Source organism: Panulirus ornatus, chromosome 1, assembly GCF_036320965.1.
Source record: "Panulirus ornatus isolate Po-2019 chromosome 1, ASM3632096v1, whole genome shotgun sequence".
Lineage (NCBI taxonomy): Eukaryota > Metazoa > Arthropoda > Malacostraca > Decapoda > Palinuridae > Panulirus > Panulirus ornatus.
The window spans coordinates 83,347,360-83,375,265 of record NC_092224.1 but is presented as its reverse complement, the minus strand read 5'-3'; the positions used below and the strand labels follow the sequence as shown (position 1 = coordinate 83,375,265).

Genomic DNA, 27,906 nt, shown 5'->3' with positions numbered 1-27,906 from the left:
ATTACCCTGCTTCAGGCGCTCAAGTGCTGAGATTACCCTGTTTCAAACCCTCAAGTGCTGAGATCACCCTGTTTCAGCCCCCCACATGCCTATGAACTGCCAGGGTCATTAAGGCCGTCAGCATCAAGCTGTTCCATTCACCAGCCGGGATAATACCTTCACACACCACCATCAGGTGTTCAGGATAAATCTATCATCACGTACAACTCTCACACTGTGTTTGTAACCCTTGAGAGACAAAAAAAAAAGGGAAAGTGGTTGTTGTAAGTTAAGCGGTTAGAACATTTCTCCCGAGGAACAAATCTGGAAGGTAAGGATGAAAATGTGAGAAGATTCGAATGAATTCATTTTTGTTAGATAAACTGCCGGGGTCACAAGTCAGATCATTTCATGTAAATTTCATTCTTAGGAATTATGATTTTAGGAAATTTTCTTTTTGGCCAAGAAAATATTTTCTTAAATATATTAATGTGATCTTATATGAAATATAAAAGGAATCCATTTTTGCCCTTGACATATCTCTCGGAAAATCCAGCTCTTTGGATACAAAAAATTGGGGAGTCTCGATCACAGATATCTTACATGCTTGGTCTACCATCCTCACCACCCTACCTACCTTTGCTCGAGGTGAATCACACGTGAAGCTACCTGTTTACATTGTACTGTGCAGGGAGGGAGTTATACGCTCGTGGGGTCTCATCTCTCGAACTTTCTCTTCTATCCAACAGCTTTTCAAGTTTCTATGTGTTACCCTCATCTACTACATATCATCTCGTTCAGTTTATCCCATTCATCCACCACTCTTAATAAAAGTACTTTTTCACTGTTTTTTTTTTACAATAATGTTTCGTGCATAATTTCACATGACGTCCTTTGGTTCTTCTGTCACCGTATCTTTCAAAGAATTGTTCACTACTTTCTTCATCAGTCTGGTTTAAAAACTTAAAAGTTTATGCACTGGGTCATCCCTTAACGTTGTCTGTTTCCAGGTGTGAAATCTTATGTCGTATAACCTTTTCCTATAGCTTCATCTCTCTTATTCGCCCTCCTGTGGACCTTCTCTATAAGCTCTTTATGCTTCTTTAGGTGCGGTGACCTAACGCAGGGACCATATTGTAGGTCTGGCTTTTTGTAGGATATGAGCAACATGCTAAATAGTTTCTTATCCATACACTTGAAAGTTATTCTAGCATTTGCCAGCAGACAATTTGCCTCCTTCTGTGTTCTCCTAATATGGGACCCTGGCGTCTTCGCATCATCTGTAAACATACTCATGTGTGATTTACTAATTGGAATTACCATCTGTGTGTTACGGAGAGAGAGAGTTTTACATTCATGTTACCCCCCATCTCTTAACCTTGCATATGTGAACAATGTCTTTACTCCTCTGCGTGTGTGTGTGTGTGTGTGTGTGTGTGTGTGTGTGTGTGTGTGTGTGTGTGTGTGAGTAAAGGCATTTTTACAGACGTCAACGAGGAAACAAAAAACGGGAGACATGTCGTTCATAAGGTTGAGAAGCCCTGCGGGATGTGGCCTTCAACGCCTTAAGAACGACACATAGATATAATGATGGAACTTGTTCTTGTGTTCGTGAACTTTCACCTCCTCCTTGTTCTCTCTGGTCGTAACTGGCCAATCAGCTGATGATTTTACCTTCGTTAACGACCTGGATCGTCTCAGTGACTGACAACATGTACACAAAAGTGACAGTAAGTTGGATCATTATAACTGACGGACCTTCAGATTATGTTCCGTCAATCTTCCGTCAGTCCCCTGTCAGCACTCCGTCACACCAGTGATGTTCCTTCCCCGTCAACCCTATACGTCAGCTGTCCGTCACCCTAGAGTCATTCCACTGTCAACCGTACGTCAGCCCTCTTGTCAACTCTACGTCACTCCTCTAACCCTACGTCAGCACTCTGTGAGCCTTCCGTCAGCCCCCCTCCATCAGTGTTACGTCAGTTCTACGCCAAACCCTACGTGAGCTCTCCGTCAGCCCTCCTTCCGTCAGTGCTGCGTCAGCTCTACGCCAAACCCTACCTGAGCTCTCCGCCAGCCTTCCTCCGTCAGTGTTACGTCAGCTTTACGCCAAACCTTTCGTCAGCCCTCCTCCGGCAGTATTACGTCAGCTCTCCGTCAGCTCTCCAAACATCTCTTTAACAACCCTCCTCTTCAAAAGGGGGTTCCCAGCTGACGCAACCAGTCGGTGATGAAGTCCAGTTGGCTGCCTCACTAACACACACACACACACACACACACACCCGCCCAGGGCCACCTAACATACGAGAATGAAGATCGTCCTGTGGGTGATCACTTAATTGCACTTAATTACACTCACTGCCTCACACTCTTATGATTAACCCTTTCTGTTCTTGATTACAATTTTCCATACTGTAATTATCTCCGCCACATTTATCACAGTCATCAAACTCTTCTACACGTCTGTGCATCCATGATTATAATGATCGGTAATTACAAAAAGGTAATTATATATTAATTACATATTATCAATCATCCACGTCGGCTGAATTTATAAATACTGTACTATTGAAAACAACATGGATATGCAAATGCCTCGTCCACAATAAACGAATTATCATGATTGTGTATTTATATATGAAAATAATCACCGATACAGCACTACAACTACAATGATTACACAATCACCGTGTTGTCCTGTGGGGTCGAACGCCCAGCGGAAGCAAATTGTTTGATTACAGTTATTATCCATGATGCGCTAATTTGTGTGACTGCTTACGATAAACTCACGTGATCACACGACTTACGCTGTGAAATCCTGACACGCCGCGAATTAGCATTTTTACCCCTTGACGTTGTATAATGCCCACGCAAGCTAGAGTAATTACATAGTTCACCTGTACATAACAGCTCCATTGCTCATATCCCCACTGAAGGTATATACTTAGCATGCATATAGTATATACATGCAGATGGTATATACATATATATATATATACCTCATATCCATAGGCAAGGTACATACTTCACATCCACAGAGGTACATGGCTCATTTCCACATAGAAGTTACATACTAAACATTCGCATAATAGGCATACAGTTCACTCTACATGGCTCATTTCCACATAGAAGGTACATACATTAAATATTCACACAGTAGGCATACAGTTCACTCTACATAAAAGAGGCATCATTAATTTCTTTTCTATTCTCTCTACTTTTGCTTTACGGTAGGAAATAATGGATAGCTCATTTACCATCTGTACAACCACCCACCCCACCCTCACACATGGGCCGGCTCGGAGCAATGCTCTTACAATCCTCTCCACAATGAGGGAGTTCCAACGATCAGAAGGACCCACAAGAGAGTATCCTCAGCGACAGGTGGATGAAGGACAAGGGGCTGCGACTGGTTGCCGAGGGGAAGCCTCGTATGCAGACGTTACGGTGTGTCGTCTTTACCTTACGATCTCTGTACGGGGAGGAGAAGTCCTCCTCAGGGCAGCGTCTGTGATCGCTCCTCCGTCCCTCTCTGACGAGGACGCAGAACAAGCCGTCTTCCCCCTCGAGCGGTGGAGCGGAGGAAATAAGGACCCTGCATCTCGTGAGGGGGGGTGAAAGTGGGGGGATGGGGGTAGTAGGTACGTCAGGGGCGCCTTTCATATCTTGGCCAATTACCGACTTCAGATGCAGGCGAAGGGGGGACTCGTTCAAAATGTCTCGGATTTGCATTCGGTTGCAGAGGGTCAAGGGGAAGTGCGGTGTTCAAGGCTGTCGGAGGGCACTCTGTGGTCTCTCTCTCTCTCTCTCTCTCTCTCTCTCTCTCTCTCTCTCTCTCTCTCTCCAACAAATACGCGTACATACGCACTCTCCGTCCCGTTCCTCCACACCCCCCCAGGGATCTGCTATAGTCGCATTATATATCGCCAGCGAGGTTTTTTCCTTTTTTTCAAATCCTTTTATCATTTCTCTCTTACCAATTCGCCTCAACTGCCTCCCAGAGTCGTTAAGAAGTTAGCACACAAAAAGTCGAACTCTCTTTCTTAATGCTCAATGCTCCCGCGGTGGGTGCCATACAACGGGGAGGGATGATGGAGCACGAGCGCTCCATCTACGATTTACAACGAGGGATATTGAGGATAATATCTGGCGAATATTGAGGATAATATCTGGCGAATATTAGATCTCGACGGATACGCTGAGCGCCGTCCAGAATACCATCACGGTCGACGTGTGAACAACATCCGAGCAAACCAAAAGAGACAAAAAAAGAAAAACACATAAGCCGAAAATTCCCTCGTGAATCATGCATTGCTTTCAGGAGAGAGAGAGAGAGAGAGAGAGAGAGAGAGAGAGAGAGAGAGAGCGCTAATGATTGCTTGTTAAAAGTTAAAATGAGTCTCGTTCCTAATTGGCGGGAGAGTTTTGGAGGAGTTTTTCAGCACCGCGTCTCCCTGCCTCCCTGCCTGCCTCCCTCCTTCACACAGTGACGACTTCTCACGTCTGCCGCAGCAGCGAGGATGAGCACTTACTTACCTGCTTACCGCCGGCCCCGCCAGCCACAAGCCACCACACCCGCCAGCTGAGTTGATACACGACGTCTGCCACGCCCGGTTCAGGGTGTGTGTGTGTGTGTGTGTGTGTGTGTGTGTGTGGTATGAAAATCATGACGTGCACATATGTATGATAACCACAGATCACAGCATCTCCACAGTCATACTGGACTATATAAGATAACACGTTCCTCGGGAAGGAAAGAACAGATCTCTTAGTTGACAGAAAAGTAAAAAAAAAAGAGAAAAAACTGAACCACTTGCTCAAACCCTCTTCAGAAAGCTATCAAACTCTACGGGTTTCTGAACCCACGTTCAACTTACTATACCCGTTTTAGTTAAACATGGGTAATACGTAGTTTAACAAGTAAGTGGTTTAATATCAATGATGCTATAAGTACCCACAAACCATTTCAGTCTGTTCAAATTTCGTCATTTATTGAACTCTTATGAATTATATAAATTTCCTTACAAACATCTCGTATTTCATGAATTCCTGCGTAATTTTAGTTAATTGAAAATCTTAGGAATTATGAAAAGGCATAAGTTTTTTTTTTTATTGGTTTAAAAATACTTGTAAACCATCTCACATACATTATACTTATAAACCACCTTACAGACATTATACTTATAAACCACCTTACAGACATTATACTTATAAACCACCTTACAGACATTATACTTATAAACCACCTTACAGACATTATACTTATAAACCACCTTACAGACATTATACTTATAAACCACCTTACAGACATACTTATAAACCACCTTACAGACATTATACTTATAAACCACCTTACAGACATTATACTTATAAACCACCTTACAGACATTATACTTATAAATCATCTCACATTACACTTATAAACCACCTTCCAGATATTATACTTATAAACTATCTTATAGACATTATATTTTCAAACCATTTTACAGTTATTATACTTATAAACCATTCTACGAGCATTATACTTACAAACCATCTTACGAGCATTATACTTATAAACCATTCTACGAGCATTATACTTACAAACCATCTTACGAGCATTATACTTATAAACCATTCTACGAGCATTATACTTACAAACCATCTTACGAGCATTATACTTATAAACCATTCTACGAGCATTATAATTATAAACCATTCTACGAGCATTATACTTACAAACCATCTTACCGTTATTATACTTATAAACCATTTTACGAGCACTATACTTACAAACCAACTTACGAGACTTACACTTACAAACCACTTTATGGTCATTATCCCTATAAACCATCTTATATTTACAGCCACACAACCAATTATAACTGTCGCAATACATCCCCATCTTCTACACCAAGTGATTTACTTTTTTACAAGTAGTCTTTGGTTATCTGTAAATCGTAAGACATCAGCCGCTTCATACTTCCATCAGATATGTTGATGACATCAGTGAAGATGTCAAGTGCGTTTGGCCAGCTGAAAACAATTTCGTCTTAATGATTTACATTCTTCTCTCGAATTACTGCATCCACAAGTTTGCCAGCTACAATCATTTGGCAATAAATGATAGAGATAAATTCATTACTCTTTAATATCGTTATTATTACCCTAGGAAGTTCCTTATTCCCTGGAGCTCCTCCTCCAGTAAGTGATGTAACGAAATGCGTAATCAAGTGGCTTGACTACCTCATATCTGACCTCCTTCCTCCCGTGTTGTGGGGCAACAGTTATACGAGGCACTACCAGTGTATCTTACTCTTGCTCCGTGCGTACCGGCATCTTACCTCTAATTCTTCTATGTCAGTATGTTGGAAAATGGTTCCTTCCACTGTCAATGGAAGTTGATCTGGAACACGATAGGTGGTGTCTTCAGTGGCAAATATGGAGGGGGGGAGATCATCAAAGATCTCCGCCATGACCATAAAGTATTGAAGAAAGTATTCCTTTTTCTAGAGTGATGGACCAATAGAATGAGTGATGACTCTTCATTTCATTACACTATACACTCTTTTGACATATGATTCGTTTCTTTGTGTATACAGATTTATCCACCATCGTTGCTTCTTTCCTTTTTAGTTTCTTAACGACTTTATTCTTTGAGAAGACACTCTTATACGTGGAAAGTGACCGTCTGCTATGTGATGGCAACGTATGTCACCTCTTCTACACTGGATGTCTTACTCAAACATATCCACACTACGTCCACTTTGTTTTTAATCCACAGTATCATCCCAGCCTATCTCATCAAGAGCACTGCGAAGATCTTGCTAATCTGTAACCTTCAGTAATTTTTATACAACTGTCGTATTTGATAATGTGTATATTTCAGTAATGCTTCACAATTGCCGTATTGAAAGCCACCTCAAAAGTGATTTCTCAGAGATCACTGTACACCGACGTTCCTCCAACCACGACATGACTGATGAACTTCTCGTTGGCAGCGAGAACTGAACCTGATCTATTCACGTCACCAGTCGATCGAGCAGCATCAGGAGGACGCGGTCAAACATGTTTAGACAGAGCCTCTGCCCACACCTGCTAGAAGTATGAGTCTCTCCACTTTGATATTTTCAGAAATGCCGTCTATGATCGAAGGGTGTTTTGTATATGTCTCCTCCAACTGGTCAATGAATCTATCTTCTTCCTCTGTGGGTGTGAAGTCTGCTGTAAACAAATACTGCTGTTATATTCATACGAACCCTATCTGTTCTATCCACAAATACTGAGTCAATATTATCAACCACCATTTTTTTTATTTCGGTACGGGATGAAGATTAGCTTTACCAAACAGCAAGACACCACGCGCCTGGTTCCTCTGTCACTGGCCAATATAGGACACCCTGGAAACATTCAGTCTGCATGGAAGTCACTCCTATAATATCTAACCAAGATTATTCGAATGCAATTGTCTCTAACTCAAGACTATATCTTCGGATACTCAAGACACTCAAAAATACATGGAAAAATGAATGACGTACTCACGAAAGGAGGACAGGCATACTCCACACTGCCTGCGTTGATATTTTTCTCACAGAAAGACACGTGTACACACGTCGAGGAGCCTCCGAAAATACGCAACACCTGAATCATTGAGTTGCAGCTGATTCTTAGTGTTGTAAACCTCCTGCCTCAAGTCTACGAGCATAACTCCCTCCCGTGAACCAAGACTGAGTAATCGATCACCAAGACTGTGAACGTCTTGCTGAAGAATATGAACATATGATCATTAATCCCTTAAGCAAAGAGGCACGACCTGACCAGTCCAGCATAACTCAGGGATCGTACCGTCGTGCTCGAGGGTCAGACCGTCGCACCTGAGGCTTGTACTGTCGCACCTGAGGCTTGTACTGTCGCACCTGAGGCTTGTACTGTCGCACCTGAGGCTTGTACTGTCGCACTTGAGGCTTGTACCGTCGCGCTCAAGGGTCATACCGTCGCACATAAGGCTTGTACCGTCGTGCTCAAGGTTCGTACCGTCGCACCTGAGGCTAGTACCGTCGTGCTCAAGGTTCGTACCGTCGCACCTGAGGCTAGTACCGTCGTGCTCGCAGGAGTCAAAGTAGCCACAAGAGTCCCATGACAGTGGAAGGGAGTTTGCTGTGACGGAGGAACATACGTATTGAAACAGTGAGACTAACGGACAGACAGACAGACAGACAGAGAGACAAAGAGACAATTTTACTAACAGACAGAGTGAGTAAAGAAGTGAAAGAGACAAAATAAGAGAAGGAAAGAGAAGAGGTAAGGCCACAGAGGGAATGTGTGTATATTCAATGACCTCTTTGAGCATACGAGGAGGAAGCTTTATTCTCATGGTCCTCGTTTCTTATTCCTGTGGAGGCCACACTTACTTACTCATGGCTCAACTTGGTCCACTAGTGTGTGTGCGTGTGTGTGTGTGTGTGTGTGTCACAAATTGTGTACCTGTGCGTATGTATACCTGATTCTTTACCTCCATATGTATCTTATTGTGTATTTCTGAAAGCAGGTAACCTACTGTGTATTTATTCATGTTACCGTGTGTATACTTGTGTATATGTGTATCTGGCTGTGGATGTACCTCTGTATATGTATACCATACTGTATATACTTATATATATATATATATATATATATATATATATATATATATATATATATATATATATATATATATATATATATATATACCCGAACTTGTGTGTATATGTGTGCGTTTGTATTCCACTAACTGTGCACCCACCTGTGTGAGTACTTCGGTATATGTGCATCTTATTGATTATGTGCTGTGTATGTATAACCCCGCCTGTGTGTGTACCTGTGTATTTGCATCAGATGAATTCTCAGATGAGTGTATATAAATATATATATATATATATATATATATATATATATATATATATATATATATATATATATATATATATATGGGTGTGACCGGACTTTGCCTGCTCACTGATATGAGTGGACAGACACCCTTGGCGAGAATGTCTGTATGGAAGAACTTCGCGTTCCAAAGGAGTCTACATTTCCCTGTTACTGGAAGTAGTGCAGCCTTGAACCACAGTAGCCTTTAGACAGAGGTTCCTCGCTAGAACTCTTTCAGAGATACGATATCTGAAACTCTTGACACAGGGCGAGATCAGCGAAGCAGAGGCGAGACACAAACCTTCAGAAGTGCACTGAAGAGGAACATCTGAACCCCCGGGAACAAACCTCAGATCAGTACGCAAAAATTAGATTCTAGAATTTAGACTAAAGTGGTACATTGTGTAGAGTTATATAAAAAAATCTTATGAATATGTAAACCTCGCAGCGTTTACTTGCAACGTTCTCAAAGGAATGATATTTTGTGAACAAGTCTGGGAGGGTAGATATGAAGCTGGTTCATTATTCTATGAACAAATCATTTCGCGTTTCGCTTGAGTTTCACCATTTTTATCCGGTGTTCATCCTCACTTATCGGTCGAACGAGAATTTCATGATCTACAACATTCGAATTGAAGCTTTTCGTTGAAACAAACTGATAGTTTCATTATATTTTTGGTTTTGGGAAACAAGTTGGGGAAAATCTTAAGGTAAACAATGAAATAAATTCAACGCTCATGTACCGCATGGTCATTCATTTTGACGCAGTTTGTATGATATGGAATAAAGATTTTGTAAATTTATCACTATGATTTCATTTATAAAAATCAATTACGTTCTCGATTCATTTTTTTTCTTTGCTTTTTACGCGTGCATCACAGTGAAATTGAATTAATTAGTAACACGCACTTGCATTTAAGAGACGAGCAATGAATGGCCTCATTTGTACACACTCGCTCTTGAGCTGTCACCTATAATGGAAGAAAACCAGTGTCTATCTTCCACATCCTCGCAGGCTACTCCATGGTTCAGTCCAATGGCAGCACGTCAACCCCCATGTACTATTAATCTATTTCATCCTATCCCATTCTCTTTCCCTCTCGAATATTCAAACCCCGATACCCCAAAGCCTTCTTCGCTTCATTCCGTCCCTCCATCGCCATCTTAGTCTACCTTCCCCCGTTACTGCCTGCAGCAGGCGAAGAAGCTCATCCTCTCCATATATCCGAACCATTTAGCATACACTGATTGTCCCTGATAATACTAAATGTTCCTCAACTCCTTCCTTCAACAGTCAGAAGAGATACCCACGGCTTCACAACCACAAGCCGAATACATATAGAATATGTAGTCTCTCCCCCCTCCCCCTCCTTTTTTCTTTTACAGACATAATGAAATGGACTCAAGGATAACGAGGAGCATTCTCCTTCTCCAGGAACTTTTCCTGAAGAATACAGAGCGTCCGGCAAACACCTGATCCCACTCCACCATTAACGACACCTCTCTGAGTACCTCACCATCTGAGCAAAGTTTGAAGATCCATTTCCAAGTCAAATTAAAACTTTCTGAAAAAATAAACAAGTCACCTGTTGACTTAATTAATGAGCTAGGGAAAGTGTTTTGATTAAGTTTTTCTACCGGGAGACCAGAAACCTGAGTGGAATGAGGGAAAAAGAGAGAACAAAGAGGAGAAGGAGGTTAAAGCAGACACAGAATGAGCGAGAGGACAGCCAGGGATGAGAGAGAGAGAGAGAGAGAGAGAGAGAGAGAGAGAGAGAGAGAGAGAGAGAGAGAGAGAATCACAGTCTGTTTTCTGTAAGTTAATACACCGGGGGTATCCCCCACCAGAAGGACAATTAGTGGTCTTGGGGAAAAGCTGATATTGAGCAGGAGCAGTTAGATGATTGGTAACGATTGTAACAATGGCAAGTCCCACTTCTTTGCACTGCTGGTTGCACGTAGTTGGTGAGAGTCCCACGTAGCAGTATTTCCCAAGCATAATGGACGTCGAGAACAAATGGATATATTTCCCGAACATAACTGATGTCATGACCTAAAGAAAGTATTTTTCACGAGCCTAATGGACATCAAGAACTATAGGACGTATTTTCCAGAGCATAATAGACTTCAAGCATTAAAGTACGTATTTCCCGAGCGTAATGGAAGTCAAAATCAAAGACGTATTCCCTAGGAATAACGGATATCAGGAACGAATGGACGTATTTCTTGATCATAATGGCTGTCAAATGCTACTGGACGAGTCATACCCGAGTATCAAGGACGTCAGAAGCTAAAAGGCGTAACTTCCTTTAGCATTATGGACGTCATGAGCTAAAGGACGTATTTCCCGAGCATTATGGACGTCAAGAACTAATATACGAATTTCCTGAGCACAATGGATGCACGACTGTGGGCTGACATCACGAAATAATGACACCTAAGGTTTACTATGGTCTGGGGGCAACGAGCGAACATACTGACAACGTTAACGATGGTTTCAGGTCCATACTGAAGACAATAAGACGGATGATTGTGAGTCAGGTCATAGGGTTTCCTGCCTTACCGCTTCGACGGAGAGGCTTGAAAGTCTTAGTGGTTGGTAAGGGGATCATAATGAAGTAATAATGGGCGTATCGGTCACGGTGCGAGAGAACGAGAGGATTGTGTGAATTTATACCACTTGGTGTAGTTATCTCCCAGGTGGCGATGATGATGATGCTCATCTAACAATCATGACCAGGATGATGGCCACGGGTGAGTCATTAATGACACGGACCTAAGAATGATGACTATGGCTGAGTCAGTAATGACACTGACCAAGGATGATGACCACGACTTGAGTCATTACCGACACTGCCCCACCAGGATGACGACCGTGGCCAAGTCGGTAATTACCTAGGATGATGACCATGACGGACTGACTAATGACACTGACGTGGTATGACAACAATGACTGAGTCAGTGATGACACTTTACCTGAGGATGACGACCATGACGACGGAGTAACCCTACCCAAGGATGATGACCATGACCGAGTTCGGTAACACCACTGACCTGGGACAACGACTACCAATTAACCTCCCTAATAACCCTTGATGAACCTGTGATGAACACCATAGCTAAGGCAGTAACGGGTACTTACCTGGGGGGGGATGGCACAAGAACACTGGCGCAGGGTCATGGTCTCAACAGAGGGAGGGAGGGAGGAGACATGAGCGTCACTTACCTAGTATGAGGACGACGATGGAGAGGGGCATGACCAGGGAGGCCACCATGAGGTCCGTGACGGCGAGGGAGAGCAGGAAGTAGTTGGTCATGTTCTGCAGGCGGCGGTCCCAGGAGATGGCCAGGATGAGGAGGATGTTGCCGAAGAGCGTCAGGAGGACCACCAGGAGGGCCACCAGCCCCCACCAGTTGGCCGCGGGGGGCGGCCCACCGCCACCGACGCCAACCTCCTCCTCCTCCCATGTGGCCGCCGACGTCTCGTTCTCCCTCCCATAAGTTAGGTTGCCGGGGTAGCCAAGCGTCGACAGGCTGATGACATGGACGAACTCTCTGTAGTCCAGAGAGGAGGAGGAGGAGGAGGAGGAGGAGAAGAAGGAGGAGGTGGCGGTGGTGGTGGCGGTGGCGAGGCCGAAGTCCCCAAAGGCGGGCATGGGTCACGCTGGCTCTGGCCTCAGGTGTAAGACAGGTGCGACACCCTGGCACTCTGAACACGACGACGTCCCGCCGGACGTAGTAACACGACCCCGACGGTGCCACAGAGGCGACGCACCGCACTCGGACGACCTCGGGGTGTGTGTGTGTGTGTGTGTGTGTGTGTTTTAAAACACACACACACACTCACTCTTTCTCGTCAGCCGTATCTATCGTGCACTATGATTCGATCGGGGTCACTCACTCCACTGTGATGATTGCATTTCCAGTCATGTTACAGCAAGTTACGTATAGCTCTGGTAACTATACCTTCAGTACTGTTATCATGAAAAGAAAACACTCGAGAACGTCTTTGCTAATGACATTATCATTTTCTTTAAGGGTTTCGTCTTTTACGAAAAGATCGCTTCTCCTTGTGCCACCAGTCAGGGGTCTCCGTCGGGAGAAGGATAAGCACGTTCTTCCACCCGATGCCCAGGTCGTGCTAGCACATCACACTATGGTGAGTGGCGGCCATGAAGACGCGAAGATCTTTAAGGACCTGGGGGTAGGGAGAGATATCCACCCCGGGTGAGACAGGAGCATTACGGGTCGCACTGAGGTTCGACCACGTCGAGGGTAATAACAACATCTGGTTCATATGTGTTTATATAAACATGATAATGACGATGACCCATGATTATAAGTAATACATAGATCGTTTCTGGGTTTTTCCAATGTAACTCACACATACACTTAATAAAGGTAATTCGTACAGCTACTTCTGGCTCAAGATCACATAGACATATAGGTCATATAACGGTTCATATGTGGCTCTTATGGCTCGAATAACAGCAGGAGAGATATATGCATAATGATACCACTTCAGACAGACTGTGGCTAACAACACTGTACTTATGACAAGTTACTGTTCGGAATACTGCGGTAGTTAATCTCACAGAACACTCAAAGAGTTATCACACAGGTGCGAAATTTCATGTGATGAGTGGTGGTAGTAGTATCTGGTCACCACAAGCCTTGGGAAGAAAGTTCACTTGGCATTTTTCCACAGAGGTTCATAAATATCTTTACAAGGGCAGATGTGTCACTTCCACTTCTAATGTTCAAGGTCAGAGGTCACAGTCTTGGCTGGGGGACGTGTCATACTTCCCGATCACGCACCTGGAGAAGAAGAAACAATAAGATATGAAATTTGAAGCGATCGTTTAGGAGAAAAGTGTTACTCTTGTGCATTTTCATAGTTCATCCAACTTAAATGAATTGATGCATAATTGATATATATATATATATATATATATATATATATATATATATATATATATATATATATATATATATATATATATGAAAACACAAACCCACAGATACACACAAACATAAACAAACTCATATACAGAGCCTTACATGTACACACACACACACACACACACACACACACACACACACACACACACACGCACACACACACACACACACACAGAGGAGTGTTGTAGCAGTGACAACAAAGACTAAAGAGATAAGAGCTCTCCTGTCCTGCACATAAGGGTAAATGATAGTGAGAAGCGAAAGACAAGGCAAAGCAGGGAGAGGATTGGCCTTGCTGACGAGAGAGAACCATAAGTTTATGGAAATCGTGGCAGATGACCCACTCAGGCGATATAGAACGTGAAGGGCAGGAGAGAAGTGCACAGTGGCGTGAATACTATAAAATCCTCCTAATGATTATATCAATCCATAACCAGCATACAGTTACAATAGTGAAGGAACAAGGAGGATGGAGCGTGAGAGCAGCAAAACACGCACTTCTCAGAGATGAATCAAGTGTTGATAATGAAGCATTCCAGTTATACAGCAGACTCCACGTGGAGATTTGGATCCTAATGATGAGAGGGAGTCATGAAGACGTAAGTCTTTAGAGGGTATAGAGGTAAATTTTCGCGTACCAACCTCTCGGTTAACACTGAAAGATGAGAGAGAGGCTGTTATACCACCATTGCTAGATCTTCTTACCTTCAAATACACTAGCGTGGGTAGTATATCTGTTGTGTTGAAAGGTTCTGTGAAATTTACAATGATGGGGTGAAGAAGAATGAGGGGGTGAAAGAATGACGTAGGGAAATGTTAGAAAATGAATACCGACTTCACGACTTCAAAACTGTTTTCACAGCGGAAGATACTATAGCCCAATCACCTGTAAAATGGAATGACCAGGAGGTTTTAGAAAGCAGTAAGGTAGGATATATATATATATATATATATATATATATATATATATATATATATATATACATATATCCTACACAAAAACACCCACATACAAGACTGGAAAAGAAATACTCCAACGCTAAACCCAAGTGAAAACACAAAGAACCTGTGACCAATTCTTTTCCAGAGACCATTTTTTTTTTTTTTTCAAATGAATTTGAACCATGAAATTCCATTAAATGTTTCTTCGGGAAGGAAATAGCGGGTCCATGGACACCGCTCCACGACGGAGGAAGAATGAGAGGATGCCGGATAGATGGAGGATGGTCGCCATAAAAAGGGATAGATAGACAGACGCGATGTGTAAAGGAAAGGAGAGAGAGAGAGAGAGAGATGGGACTCGAGCTGGATGGATAGTTGTTTTTGACAAGAGAAAAGGAGTTTGGGTATTACACACATCGTCATCAGAGATTACATAAACAGAATACATAATGTAAAAAGAAAAACACGTAAAAATCTATCAACTCTGGAAATGTGTAATGTGAAGTAGAATGTCATGAAAGCCGCAGGTAAAATGAAGAATGAAAAGGTCATACGTTCTGATTCATTTTAAAAACCACCCAAGTACAAACCTGTCTTATATAAAATACATTTAAACTTGGCGACGTATATGAAGATGCTTCTGGTTCATTTATCCGCAGACATCGCCACGTCTGGATGAGTTTTAAGATATGATTATGAGTGGGTTATTATTAAACTGACACACACACACAACACACATAAAGAATACTATATATATATATATATATATATATAATATATATATATATATATATATATATATATATATATATATATATATATATATATATATATATATATTCCTATGAGTCCACGGAGAAATGAAACACGATAAGTTCCCAAGTGCACTTTCGTGTAATAATCACATCATCAAGGGAGATTAGAAGAAAAAAATATAACAGGAAGTTTTGTGTGTGTGTGTGTGTGTGTGTGTGTGTGTGTGTGTGTGTGTGTGTGTGTGTGAGTGGATGAGTCTTTCTTCGTATGTTCCATGGCGCTATCTTGATAACTCGAGAAACGGCCGATCAAGTATAGAAAAAAAAAATCATTTACATATACACGTCGGTGTTACCGGACTCCACTTGCTCGAAGCTGCACTGCAAATGAAACACACCTTTGGCGAGACTGTACTATCATAAATTCAGTCTCGTTTAAGCATTTCTCACTCCAGGGGAGACTGCACTTCCCTGCAACTGTACACCGTCCTCTTTCCTATGGTAATTTCATCAACCATGTACGAGGCCAACTTTAGTCCAGGTCCCTTTATAGGTGAGCCAGTGCAACCCACCTCCCTCTTTACTTCCCTCATGAGCCGATGCAACCCACCTCCCTCTTTACTTCCCTCATGAGCCGGTGCAACCCTCCTCACTCTTTACTTCCCTCATGAGCCGGTGCAACCCTCCTCACTCTTTACTTCCCTCATGAGCCGATGCAACCCTCCTCACTCTTTACTTCCCTCATGAGCCGATGCATCCCTCCTCACTCTTTACTTCCCTCATGAGCCGATGCAACCCTCCTCACTCTTTACTTCCCTCATGAGCCGATGCAACCCTCCTCACTCTTTACTTCCCTCATGAGCCGATGCATCCCTCCTCACTCTTTACTTCCCTCATGAGCCGGTGCAACCCTCCTCACTCTTTAATTCCCTCATGAGCCGGTGCAACCCTCCTCACTCTTTACTTCCCTCATGAGCCGGTGCAACCCTCCTCACTCTTTACTTCCCTAAGGAGTCTATCCTCATCCGAAATTATATATTCGGTTACGAATGCAATCCCTCTGACACGTTATTTATATATATGAAGAGTAATGGTCTCAGCACTAAACCCTGCGGCACGCTGTTAGTGAACCTCAGCTCATTTCGAGAAGGCTCCTCTGACAGGCGTCCTCTGTCCCCTTCTACTACGGTAATTCATTTCCATCCAACGAAGGAGAAACCCCTTGATTCCTACCCAAAGATCGATCATCTTTATCTCCCTGTTTTGTAGCACGTCTTTTGACTCGTGACAGTCCAAAGCCACACAATCAACTCAAAGTCTTTTTTTTCTAAAAGGAAGCTCTCTCTTGTAGAAGGCTTAGAGACTTCTTAAATATGAGTTTCATTCATTGCATCCGTATTTTGTCTCACTTAGGTGGTTTCTCATTTATGAATATTGGTTTATTTCCATTGATGAAACTCCTCAAAGACTTTTAAGCAATTCAGGTCAACTTCTCGCTTGTCTTTCTTAAAACACAGGTATGACGTTTGCCCTCTTGCACACCCTTGGCACTTTACCTTCCTTCAGCAACATCTTGAACTACATTTCACGTGGCTGGTCAGGTATATCTGCACACTTCCTCAACACATAGTGAGAGTCTTCATCAAGACATAGATCAAGACCCTTTCTGATTCATGTATGTCTTTTAGATATATTTCAGTGTTATTCATAACCTCTTTCCCATCCTATCCCTCTCCCTGGTGCTATGATGTCCACCACTGTGAAAAAAAACTTCTGAATACATTATTCAGTTCTACATCATCATCTACGCTCGTCTTTGAATACCTCTCGTCTGATTAGCAGCAATTTAACTGGCAATTTACTCCTGATGAATTTAAGGGAAAATTTTGGATTATCCCTTGCCTTTTTCGACAATATTCGTCTCTCAGGTCACCCCCTGTTCCTCCTTCGTTATCCAGCTGGACTCATTCCTTGCTTTCGCATGCCTTTCAGATGCTGACTGCCTGCAAAATAGTCCACATTACCTCTACAGTATTGCCCTGGTATCTTTCCCCCTTTTACGTTTTCTTTTTACATTATTGAAACGCTCGTGTGTGTGTGTGTGTGTGTGTGTGTGTGTGTGTGTGTGTGTGTGTGTGTGTGTGTGTGTGTATGTCGACCGAACACCAAGACGTATGTCATATATTACAAAATAAACTTTCATGTGTTTGTTATTCCAACGTGAACACCTGCGTACTGTAAATCATCACCTCTGATGTTAGTCAAAGGTGAGAACCGACCTACTTACCTACCAACCAATCTACCTGTCTACCTACTTATGTACCTATACCTTACCTACCTACCTAGTTACCTACATACCTACCCACCTAGTTACATACCTACGTGTTTACTTACGTACACATTTACCTACCTACCTACCTCCCTTCCTACTTACTCTCCTACCTACCTACGATTACCTACAATGAGAATCTGTCAGATCGGCGGGGCTAACGCGTAGCACTCACCGCATATCTTGCATGCTGGATGATGTACTCGTTCTCTCAGCCTCCACACATCCTGCAGGACACAGTAATCATTAGTCCAAGGATCATCAGGATCTGACCTTCTACCATAAATCCAGTTTTCTTTTGAATATTTCCGTAGGTGCGCCACTCTACGTAGGTAGACCATGTCTACCGGTATTGCATTTCGTCATCATTTCTACCCTATTTCCTGGACAGCCTTGATGTTCTAGTCACCTTGTGGGAAAAAGATGCGGGTGATGGTTTACATGAGACACACCACAGGAGGCCTGATTGGCCCACGACTGGTTTGCCTCGTAAAAAAGAAGAAAAGGAAAAGTGCAACTTGACAAGAAAATTTGATTCCGCTCAGCAGTTTTTTTAAGGTATCACTGACTCCCCGGTGCTGCACATTAGTCTTCTAGTGTCCCCGTTACCGCTGTCGTTTATACGTTTATTTCTGGCGTTTTCCTCAGAGTATACCAGAATTTAAGTGATTTTCTCTAAACGACTTTTAAAGGTATTTATAATCTTAGCATTCACTACGTCTGACGGTAACTTATTCCAGTGTTCAACACACCTATAGGAAAAGAAGCTTTTTCCCCACGTCTGTACTACATCTTTTAGCTTTTAAGTTTTATTCCATTTGTTCTGGTAACCGTAAAAGTCTCTTGGTGAGGTATTTCATCGAAAGCTTTTTGGAAATCTAAATATACTACATCAATTGGTACTTTTTCGTCCCAATTCTTGATATATAACGTTAAAAGATTCCAGCAAATTCATCAGGCAGGATCTTCTATAGCGGAAAACCGTGTTGGTAGTCTGATATGATCCTGTGGTGGTTGAGGGGGAGATGACCACTCACAAGAGCAGGTGTTGACGGGTGATGGAGGGAGGGAGGGAGGAGGGAGGGAGGGCAGGTTGGAGGGGCAGGTGTGGAAGGACAGGTGTTTGCTCCTGCCCCAGAGATTAACCGGAAGTCAACAAATAAACCCGCCAGAGGAACCTGGCAACCCAACCTGAGTGATCATCTCCGCCCGCAATCATCATCACCCACGGCGCCTCTACCTACCACCACAACCACTACCACAACCATCACTAACACAACTACCACCACCATCACTACCAGAACTACCACCACCACCACTACCACTACAACCACTACCACCACAACCACTACCACCACAACCACAACCACTACAACTACCACCACAACCACTACCACAGCCACCACCATCACTACCATAACCACCTGACCACCATCACTACCACAACAACTATCATCACTACCACAACACCACACCATCATCATCATCACCATCATCATCTACACTGTCATAATCCTAACATATTTTTTTTTTTTTTACATTGTAGCCCATCATCACATATACAGTTCATCTTCACACCTAGCATTATCTGTATTCATCTTCATCCTAACATCATTTGTAGTTCAACTTCACCCTAGATCGCCAGCACTTATTTCTTCACTCTACCATCATCTGCTCCTCCTGCTCCCCTTCTTCTTCCTCTTCTTCTTCTTCTTCTTCTTCCTGTGTAATTCACGTTCATCCTAACATCACCTGTACTTTATCTTCACCCTAGCATCACTTGCACTTCATCTTCACCTTAGCATCAAATATACGTCATCTTCACCCTAGCATCACTTGCACTTTATCTTCACCTTAGCATCAATTATACGTCATCTTCACCTTAGCATCACTTGCACTTCATCTTCACCTTAGCATCAAATATACGTCATCTTCACCCTAGCATCACTTGCACTTCATCTTCACCTTAGCATCAATTATACGTCATCTTCACCCTAGCATCACTTGCACTTTATCTTCACCTTAGCATCAATTATACGTCATCTTCACCTTAGCATCACTTGCACTTCATCTTCACCTTAGCATCAAATATACGTCATCTTCACCCTAGCATCACTTGCACTTCATCTTCACCTTAGCATCAATTATACGTCATCTTCACCCTAGCATCAGCCGTGCTTCAGTCTCCTCCATCCTCGAAGAACGTCTTCCTCTATCCTCTTCTCCTCCTCTTACTCCGGCAGCGCATCATCATCCTTACATCATCTCGCATGTCCCTCTCTTCTCTCATCACCTGCACCCTAGTGGCATCGCACACACACACACACACACACACACACACACACACACACACACACACACACACACACACCTTATGTATTTTCACCACCGGTGTTTTTTCCCTTCTGTTCTACAGCCATATTGAAAGGGAATTCCATTCCCACCTCACCCTAATCATCAATCACCCAATCTACATCAGATCTCTCACCCTAATACCCTCCCCTTCATCCTTACCACACCAGCGGTGTTCCCATCCCGGCCAGTATGTTCCACATCACCCTGGCAACGTCGCCTCCCCCTCATCACCCTGGCACTGTCGCCTCCCCATCATCACCCTGGCAACGTCGCCTCCCCATCATCACCCTGACGTCATAACCTCCCCTCCCCTATCATCACCCTGTCAACGTCGCCTCTCCCTCATCACCCTGGCAACGTCGCTTCTCCCTCATCACCCTGGCAACGTCGCCTCCCCCTCATCACCCTGGCAACGTCGCCTCCCCCCATCATCACCCTGGCAACGTCGCCTCCACCTCATCACCCTGGCAACGTCGCCTCCCCCTCATCACCCTCACGTCATAACCTCCCCCATCATCACCCTGGCAACGTCGCCTCTCCATCATCACCCTGGAAACGTCGCCTCCCCCTCATCACCCTGACGTCATAACCTCCCCCCATCATCACCCTGGCAACGTCGCCTCCCCCTCATCACCCTGGAAACGTCGCCTCCCCCTCATCACCTGACGTCATAACCTCCCCTCCCCTATCATCACCCTGGCAACGTCGCCTCTCCATCATCACCCTGGCAACGTCGCCTCCCCCTCATCACCCTGACGTCATAACCTCCCCTATCATCACCCTGGCAACGTCGCCTCTCCATCATCACCCTGGCAACGTCGCCTCCCCCTCATCACCCTGACGTCATAGCCTCCCCTATCATCACCCTGGCACCGTCGCCTCTCCATCATCACCCTGACGTCATAACCTCCCCTCCCCTATCATCACCCTGGCAACGTCGCCTCTCCATCGTCACCCTGGCAACGTCGCCTCCCCCTCATCACCCTGACGTCATAACCTCCCTCCATCATCACCCTGGCAACGTCGCCTCCCCCTCATCACCCTGGAAACGTCGCCTCCCCCTCATCACCCTGGAAACGTCGCCTCCCCATCATCACCCTGGAAACGTCGCCTCCCCCTCATCACCCTGACGCCATAACCTCCCCTCCCCTATCATCACCCTGGCAACGTCGCCTCTCCATCATCACCCTGGCAACGTCGCCTCCCCCTCATCACCCTGACGTCATAACCTCCCCAATCATCACCCTGGCAACGTCGCCTCCCCCTCATCACCCTGACGTCATAACCTCCCCCATCATCACCCTGACGTCATAACCTCCCCCATCATCACCCTGGCAACGTCGCCTCCCCCTCATCACCCTGACGTCATAACCTCCCCTATCATCACCCTGGCAACGTCGCCTCCCCCATCATCACCCTGGCAACGTCGCCTCCCCCTCATCACCCTGACGTCATAACCTCCCCCCATCATCACCCTGGCAACATCGCCTCTCCATCATCACCCTGCTGACGTTTTCACCCTAGCACAAATGTTGCCACCAAGAACACCAGTTTACACCCTACTTTTTCCCTATTTTTCTCTCCTTCTTTATCCCTGAATACAAACAAAAAAGGAAAATCTATCAATGAAGTCTTATACTTTCTATCGATAGATTAATTGCCTTAGAAATACAATAATCCTCAGACAGAACTTATTACAATAGACATAACTTTAAAATTTCGAATGTTATATTATCTGATAACCTTCCTTGCTATATACGCAATCTTTGCGTCAATGTTATATTATCTGATAACCTTCCTTGTTATATACGCAATCTTTGCGTCAATGTTATATTATCTGATAACCTTCCTTGCTATATACGCAATCTTTGCGTCAATGTTATATTATCTGATAACCTTCCTTGCTATATACGCAATCTTTGCGTCAATGATATATTATCTGATAACCTTCCTTGCTATGTACGCAATCTTTGCGTCAATGTTATATTATCTGATAACCTTCCTTGCTATGTACGCAATCTTTGCGTCAATGAAAATATGTTATCTTAAGATTGAATGTCCTTAAGTTACCTCAGCCACTACAGTTTATCAGTACCTCTGTGGAGTGTAAGTAGCTAAAGTATAAGTAGGTAATCCAACTTGGGTTTGTCGAGTCATTTCCTTAAGCATGACGGTACGACCCTTGAGTACGACGGTCGTAACGCAGTGCTCAAGGGTCGTACCGCCGTGCTCAAGGGTCGTACCGCCGTGCTCAAGGGTCGTAACGCCGTGCTCAAGGGTCGTAACGCCGTGCTCAAGGGTCGCACCGCCGTGCTCAAGGGTCGTAACGCCGTGCTCAAGGGTTGTAACGCCGTGCTCAAGGGTCGTAACGCCGTGCTCAAGGGTCGTAACGCCGTGCTCAAGGGTTGTAACGCCGTGCTCAAGGGTTGTAACGCCGTGCTCAAGGGTCGCACCGCCGTGCTCAAGGGTCGTAACGCCGTGCTCAAGGGTTGTACCGCCGTGCTCAAGGGTCGTAACGCCGTGCTCAAGGGTCGTAACGCCGTGCTCAAGGGTCGTAACGCCGTGCTCGAGTGGTTAAAGCCACTATGTCACCTCCCCCCCAGCCTGGTCACTCGAACGTCCAATATCCTGTTATAGGGAGAACGTACGGTTGAGAGAGAGAGAGAGAGAGAGAGAGAGAGAGAGAGAGAGAGAGAGAGAGAGAGAGAGAGAGAGAGAGAGAGTGGAGGGAGGGCGTTGCGTGGACTGGGAGCAAGCATCACACGTGGGACTGGGGAGGTACAGGAATGCGCAGGTGTTTCGGGTGTTACCGGACATTACCTTACTCCCCCACGCCCATATCGTCGGTAAATCTTGACGTCATTCTACATCATCCATCTTCATTAAGAAAAAAAGAAAGAAAGTTAAGTCAAGGACTGATTCATACTGTGTCTCACCATTTACAACTCATTCTAGCTATTTTTCTATTTCCATCTATTCGTTGTATTCTGTGATCGCGACATTTGTATCCACTTGCACATCTCACTCGTAGTATCATGAGGTTTTATATTACAAATATTTCTCATCTGAAACCTTATGTGAGGCTCGTCTGGATGGGTTGGTAGCTAACATCAGATGCTATTATCATTGCCTTATCTAACTCAGTTATTAAATGATTTATCAATAAAAAAATCTCAGTAAATCAGTAAAATGGGACTTACTGTTTAAAGGCATAAGTTACGGTTGATATATAACATCAGATGCTATTATCATTGCCCTATCTAACTCAGTTATTAAATAATTTATCTATAAAAATTCTCAGTAAATCAGTAAAGTGGGATATACTGTTATAAAGACATAAGTTAATGTTGATAGATAACATCAGATGCTATTATCATTGCCCTTATCTAACTCAGTTATTAAATAATTTTCAGATGCTATTATCGTTGCCCTTATCTAACTCAGTTATTAAATACTTTATCAATAAAAAATCTCAATAAATCAGTAAAGTGGGATCTACTGTTATAAAGGCATAAGTTACTATCACAGAACTTCTTTTCCTTTGGGAGATGAAGCAACCCTGTCTTACTGAGGTGAGGCCAAGTGGACCATCATGATGTTGTAGCCGACATTCCCTCACATCTAAGTAGACACAGGAGTGACATGCGTCAGCCACCCAGTCCTCGGGGTGGAACACCTTCACCTCTGCTAATCTTGGTGTAGTGAACAACACCAACAAAATCATGTCACGCTTTTTCTTTCAAAGAAAGAAAACGTGGCAGTCAGGTAGGTCGTCTGTCCAGGCGTGTTCAACCTCCTACCCACGGATTCTGAAAGCATTATTCATCTATCTATTCATTCATAATTACCCCAAGACCAATTTCTATAGAGTCCTTGTGTTGCCCAGAATTTTTTTTCCTTAAGGGCTCCTGATGCTCGAGGTTGCCTTACCTCCAACAGCAGGGAAATGTATAGACACCTTCGAAGTAAAGAGGGTCTTTGATAAGGCTAGCCTTGCCAGAGGTGACGTTTAAGGCGCAGTGTAGCCTCAAGCAGGCAGAGTCCGGTAACACCAATGTCAGTGTTTGTTCATGTATATGTGTGTTGGTGCTTGTATGTGTACGTGTATGTATGTGATTACTCTCTGTGTGTTGTAGGAGAGAGAGTGTCACACTCGTGTTGCCTTCTATCTTAACCTCGTATATACAAGCACACACACACACACACACACACACACACACACACACACACACACACACACACACACACACACACAGCCAGCCAGCACTTGGAATGTTTGAGTTAGAAACGCCTGTAGCAGGAGAGGAAGAGGAACAAATACACTTCACAAAGAATGTTATGAAACAAGCAGAAAACAATCTCAAACTTTTCCACGAATTCATCAGGAGTAAATTGTGGGGTAAAATTCTGCTAGTGAACCTGAAGGAATTAGGAAGAGATTGATGAAGGATGGTGTAAATAAATGGAAATAACTGAACAACAAAATCAAAAGTATTTTCACAGTAGATGTTACAGCACCAACGCCAGTGAGATAGAATGAGAGAGGGGTGTCTTGGAAAGTAGTCAAATATCGAAATGGAATTAAATACGAGATTTGGCCCAAATGAGGTTCGATACCACAACGAAAAATACCTCCTCCTCCAGCAGTGCTGTGCTGAGCATGTGTGCAGGTACACCCGACGAACCCCCCATGAAACATGGGCAAGGTATCGCTGGGGATGAAAAGATGGAATGCCGAAGGAGTGGAAGAAGGCCACTGCTCTATCTGTCTACGAGGAAATGAGATCGTAAGGACGTGCGGAACGACGGACGTGTATCCCTTGAAGAGCGTGTTCTGTGAGCTACTGGACAAGATAATCGGAAAGCAAATGGATACTCCACGCAAAGATGAAACTGTCGAAGTGAGAGGGAAAGGAAATCATGTCTAACAAGTCTCCTTGGGGGTCTCATAAAATAAGCTCCGTATTGGATAAAAGTGAACGTTGGATGTATTGTCTGCATCGGAGTGCCAGGAAACGCCTGGCACTGTACCGTGCAGGAGGTTGGGTAAATGAGCTGGAGGTTCAGTCACGGAGGGGGAAGAGGCAAAATGCGTGGAGAGGATTGCACCGTGGAGACCTTGGCAGACCTCAAAGCTGTTCTGATTCATAGGTAATGAAATGCCACCCGAGTGTAATGTGAGGTAATAAGGATGGATGAGACACAGCGAGGGAACGCCTCCATGTGAATGTTACGGAGCAGAACATAGGATGCAGGATTCTGTGTGTGAGAAGGACTGGTGGGTAGGACAGCCTCGCTTACCTGGCGCCTAGTAGAGTCCTACAGTAGGAGAACGGTAAAGACATATGGTCTGCACATATATATCAGCACACCATTCACATCATAACTCAGGCCAAAAGAGGAATGGGCTTGTAGGGTTTGGTCGCCGCAATTAAAGATCCACAAAGAGCTAAGTAACAGAGAAGGGCCAGAGCAGGACACACACAGAAGCGTGTGTGTGTGTGTGTGTGTGTGTGTGTGTGTGTGCTTTCAAGATTTATGTTACGTATCCTATTGCTGCTTATGCCTCATCAATTCTCAACCAACACTAAGTAACAGTATGATCCATGACAACTGAACACTGAGAACCTCCAGGAGACACACTGACTACAGGAACATCATTATTATTTCCAGTAACCTTTATACATCACGAGGAAATATCAGTCCAAGCCACTGGGAACAGAAGCAAGCAATAAGAGAATCGTGTTCCCTGTCATTATAACTTTGGAAGGAAGTTAAAGATGCCACATAGCTCCACAGGGATGTTACTTCAGCGGAGTGATGTGCCTGGCCTGAAGCGGGAACCACACAGCCAAGCTTCATGAAGAAAAAGAACAACTGGTTTTCATTGAAAGAAACCGATAAAAAACGAGACATGACACATTTTCATTAGATTATGGTCTGTATTTGGAGATGATTTTCATTCTTAAGAACACAAGCACGAGTTCAGACCATCGTGACCCCTGACCCCACCTGAACGTGAGCCAAAGTCATAGTTAAAAGTCGAAATGCAATTGCAAGGGTATGCAAAACAACTTGAATCTGGTCTATACACAAACACACACACACACACACACACACACACACACACACACACACACACACACACAGCGCTACAGAGTCATTCTTGGTGTCTGGAAACCCAATCTCGAGTAAAGCAGGCTGGGTGTATTATACCTCGGCAGGTTCCCATCAAGACAACGATTCCAGAGGCTGTTTACTTGTGCCCGCATGGAGGTGGCTGCTCCACAAGCACCCTGTGCATGTCGAAGAGCAGTCCCACCGTCCACTGTGCTGTGCTTGTGAAGGAATGCCTGTCCAGGGGTAAGGGAATGTTGAGGCCAGAGGTATACTGTATCTGTGTAAGTTTACAGCACTACCGGTGTTGTATGGTCACTAGATTACCGGTACACTGGTTCTCTAGGTCAAACATTGGTATACTTGTATACGTAAACCACGTTGCTGGTATAAGGTCTTTTTGTACACAACCGTCTATCGTATTCTGATTCTGAGGAGTTTGCTGGTTCTATTGGTGTGCGAGGTTGCTGTGTGTGTTTGTGTGTGTCCCATCCCATGTGTAGTGTCCTCAACATACAGGAGAGCCCCCATGAAGCCTCCACTAGTCCCTCGTTTTGATTTCTGTCCCACACTTCTTTCTAAGGCAAGATGATCTAATCCTACAGCTACATCTCTGGACCAAGGGAAGTGGTCCTGTTCCATATTTCTTTTCCCACTGGGAGAAAATGGTCCCCAATACACGTGTGTGGTCCTGCGCGTTCTTGTGGATCAGAGGTGTTTTCTTGACCGTGGGTGATGACGTAAGGTAAATGCTCCCTGCCGCTGCTAATGGGGTCACTTGGGGGCGCTGTACCAGGACGAGGCGGTGAAAACAGGGAGGCCGCAGTAACAATCACACTGACGTCAACAGTCGATAATGGCCTCCTCCTCCTCCTCCTCCTCCGCTAGTGGGGAAGGAGTTGACAACTCAGCTAGCAGCCTGGATGATTAGAGCCTGGCCATGGAGTCCATTGAGGTCATAAATTTCTGAAAGGCCTCCTTCACCTTGTAGCTCGCGAGGAAGCTGCGTGAAGGTGAACGAAATACGTCCCATTTCTTCGGCACAGGAGAGTCTCCACTTCTCACAAGAGGACATCCGATCCTCTGCTCTCTGCCTCGTTGTGATTCAGGCGGTGTCTTGGTCCTTCCACGTGTCTTCCACGAAGGGATTCGTAAGGCATTCCACGTGGGAGGAGAGTTTCCCCAGGTCGTGTCTCATGTCGTTCAACGCAACACTTAAGAAGGTCATCTTTCACTTCCCCCTCCCCCTTTTTTTTCGCCACGACGACGGCATTCACTTTGGCTGTTTGAGAAAAGAAAAACTTTTCCCCAAGTATTTCTTTTTTTTTCCCCAATGGCCGAGGAGCTCAGACATGAGGCATACGTCCGCCTGTCCTACTAGCTCTTACCACACAAGGCCAGCCCCTGGGTGCCAGCCAGCTCCAAGCGTTTCCTGTGCCTTGTCAAGTATCTTGGCGTGCCTCCTACCCAAGGCTATCATCTCTACACCTGAGGATCTATATTATTCGACATGCCTCCTCCTCTTTCCCAGCTCCATAGCTTGTGGCTGCCTGGGAGGCTACCCCTGACCTAACCGCTCCG

The 27,906-nt window shown here is 44.3% G+C and overlaps 1 protein-coding gene across 2 annotated transcripts in view; it reads right to left on the bottom strand.

The window, feature by feature from the left end:
• 5-HT2B (5-hydroxytryptamine receptor 2B) overlaps positions 1–27,906 on the bottom strand; it is an 823,709-nt gene that overhangs the window by 370,013 nt on the left and 425,790 nt on the right. For both annotated transcript variants that reach the window (XM_071664731.1, XM_071664739.1), the window contains one exon: positions 12,092–13,683. In XM_071664731.1, the coding sequence (XP_071520832.1) occupies positions 12,092–12,521 (430 nt within the window). In that variant the 5' untranslated portion in view covers positions 12,522–13,683. The remainder of the gene's footprint in view (positions 1–12,091; positions 13,684–27,906) is intronic.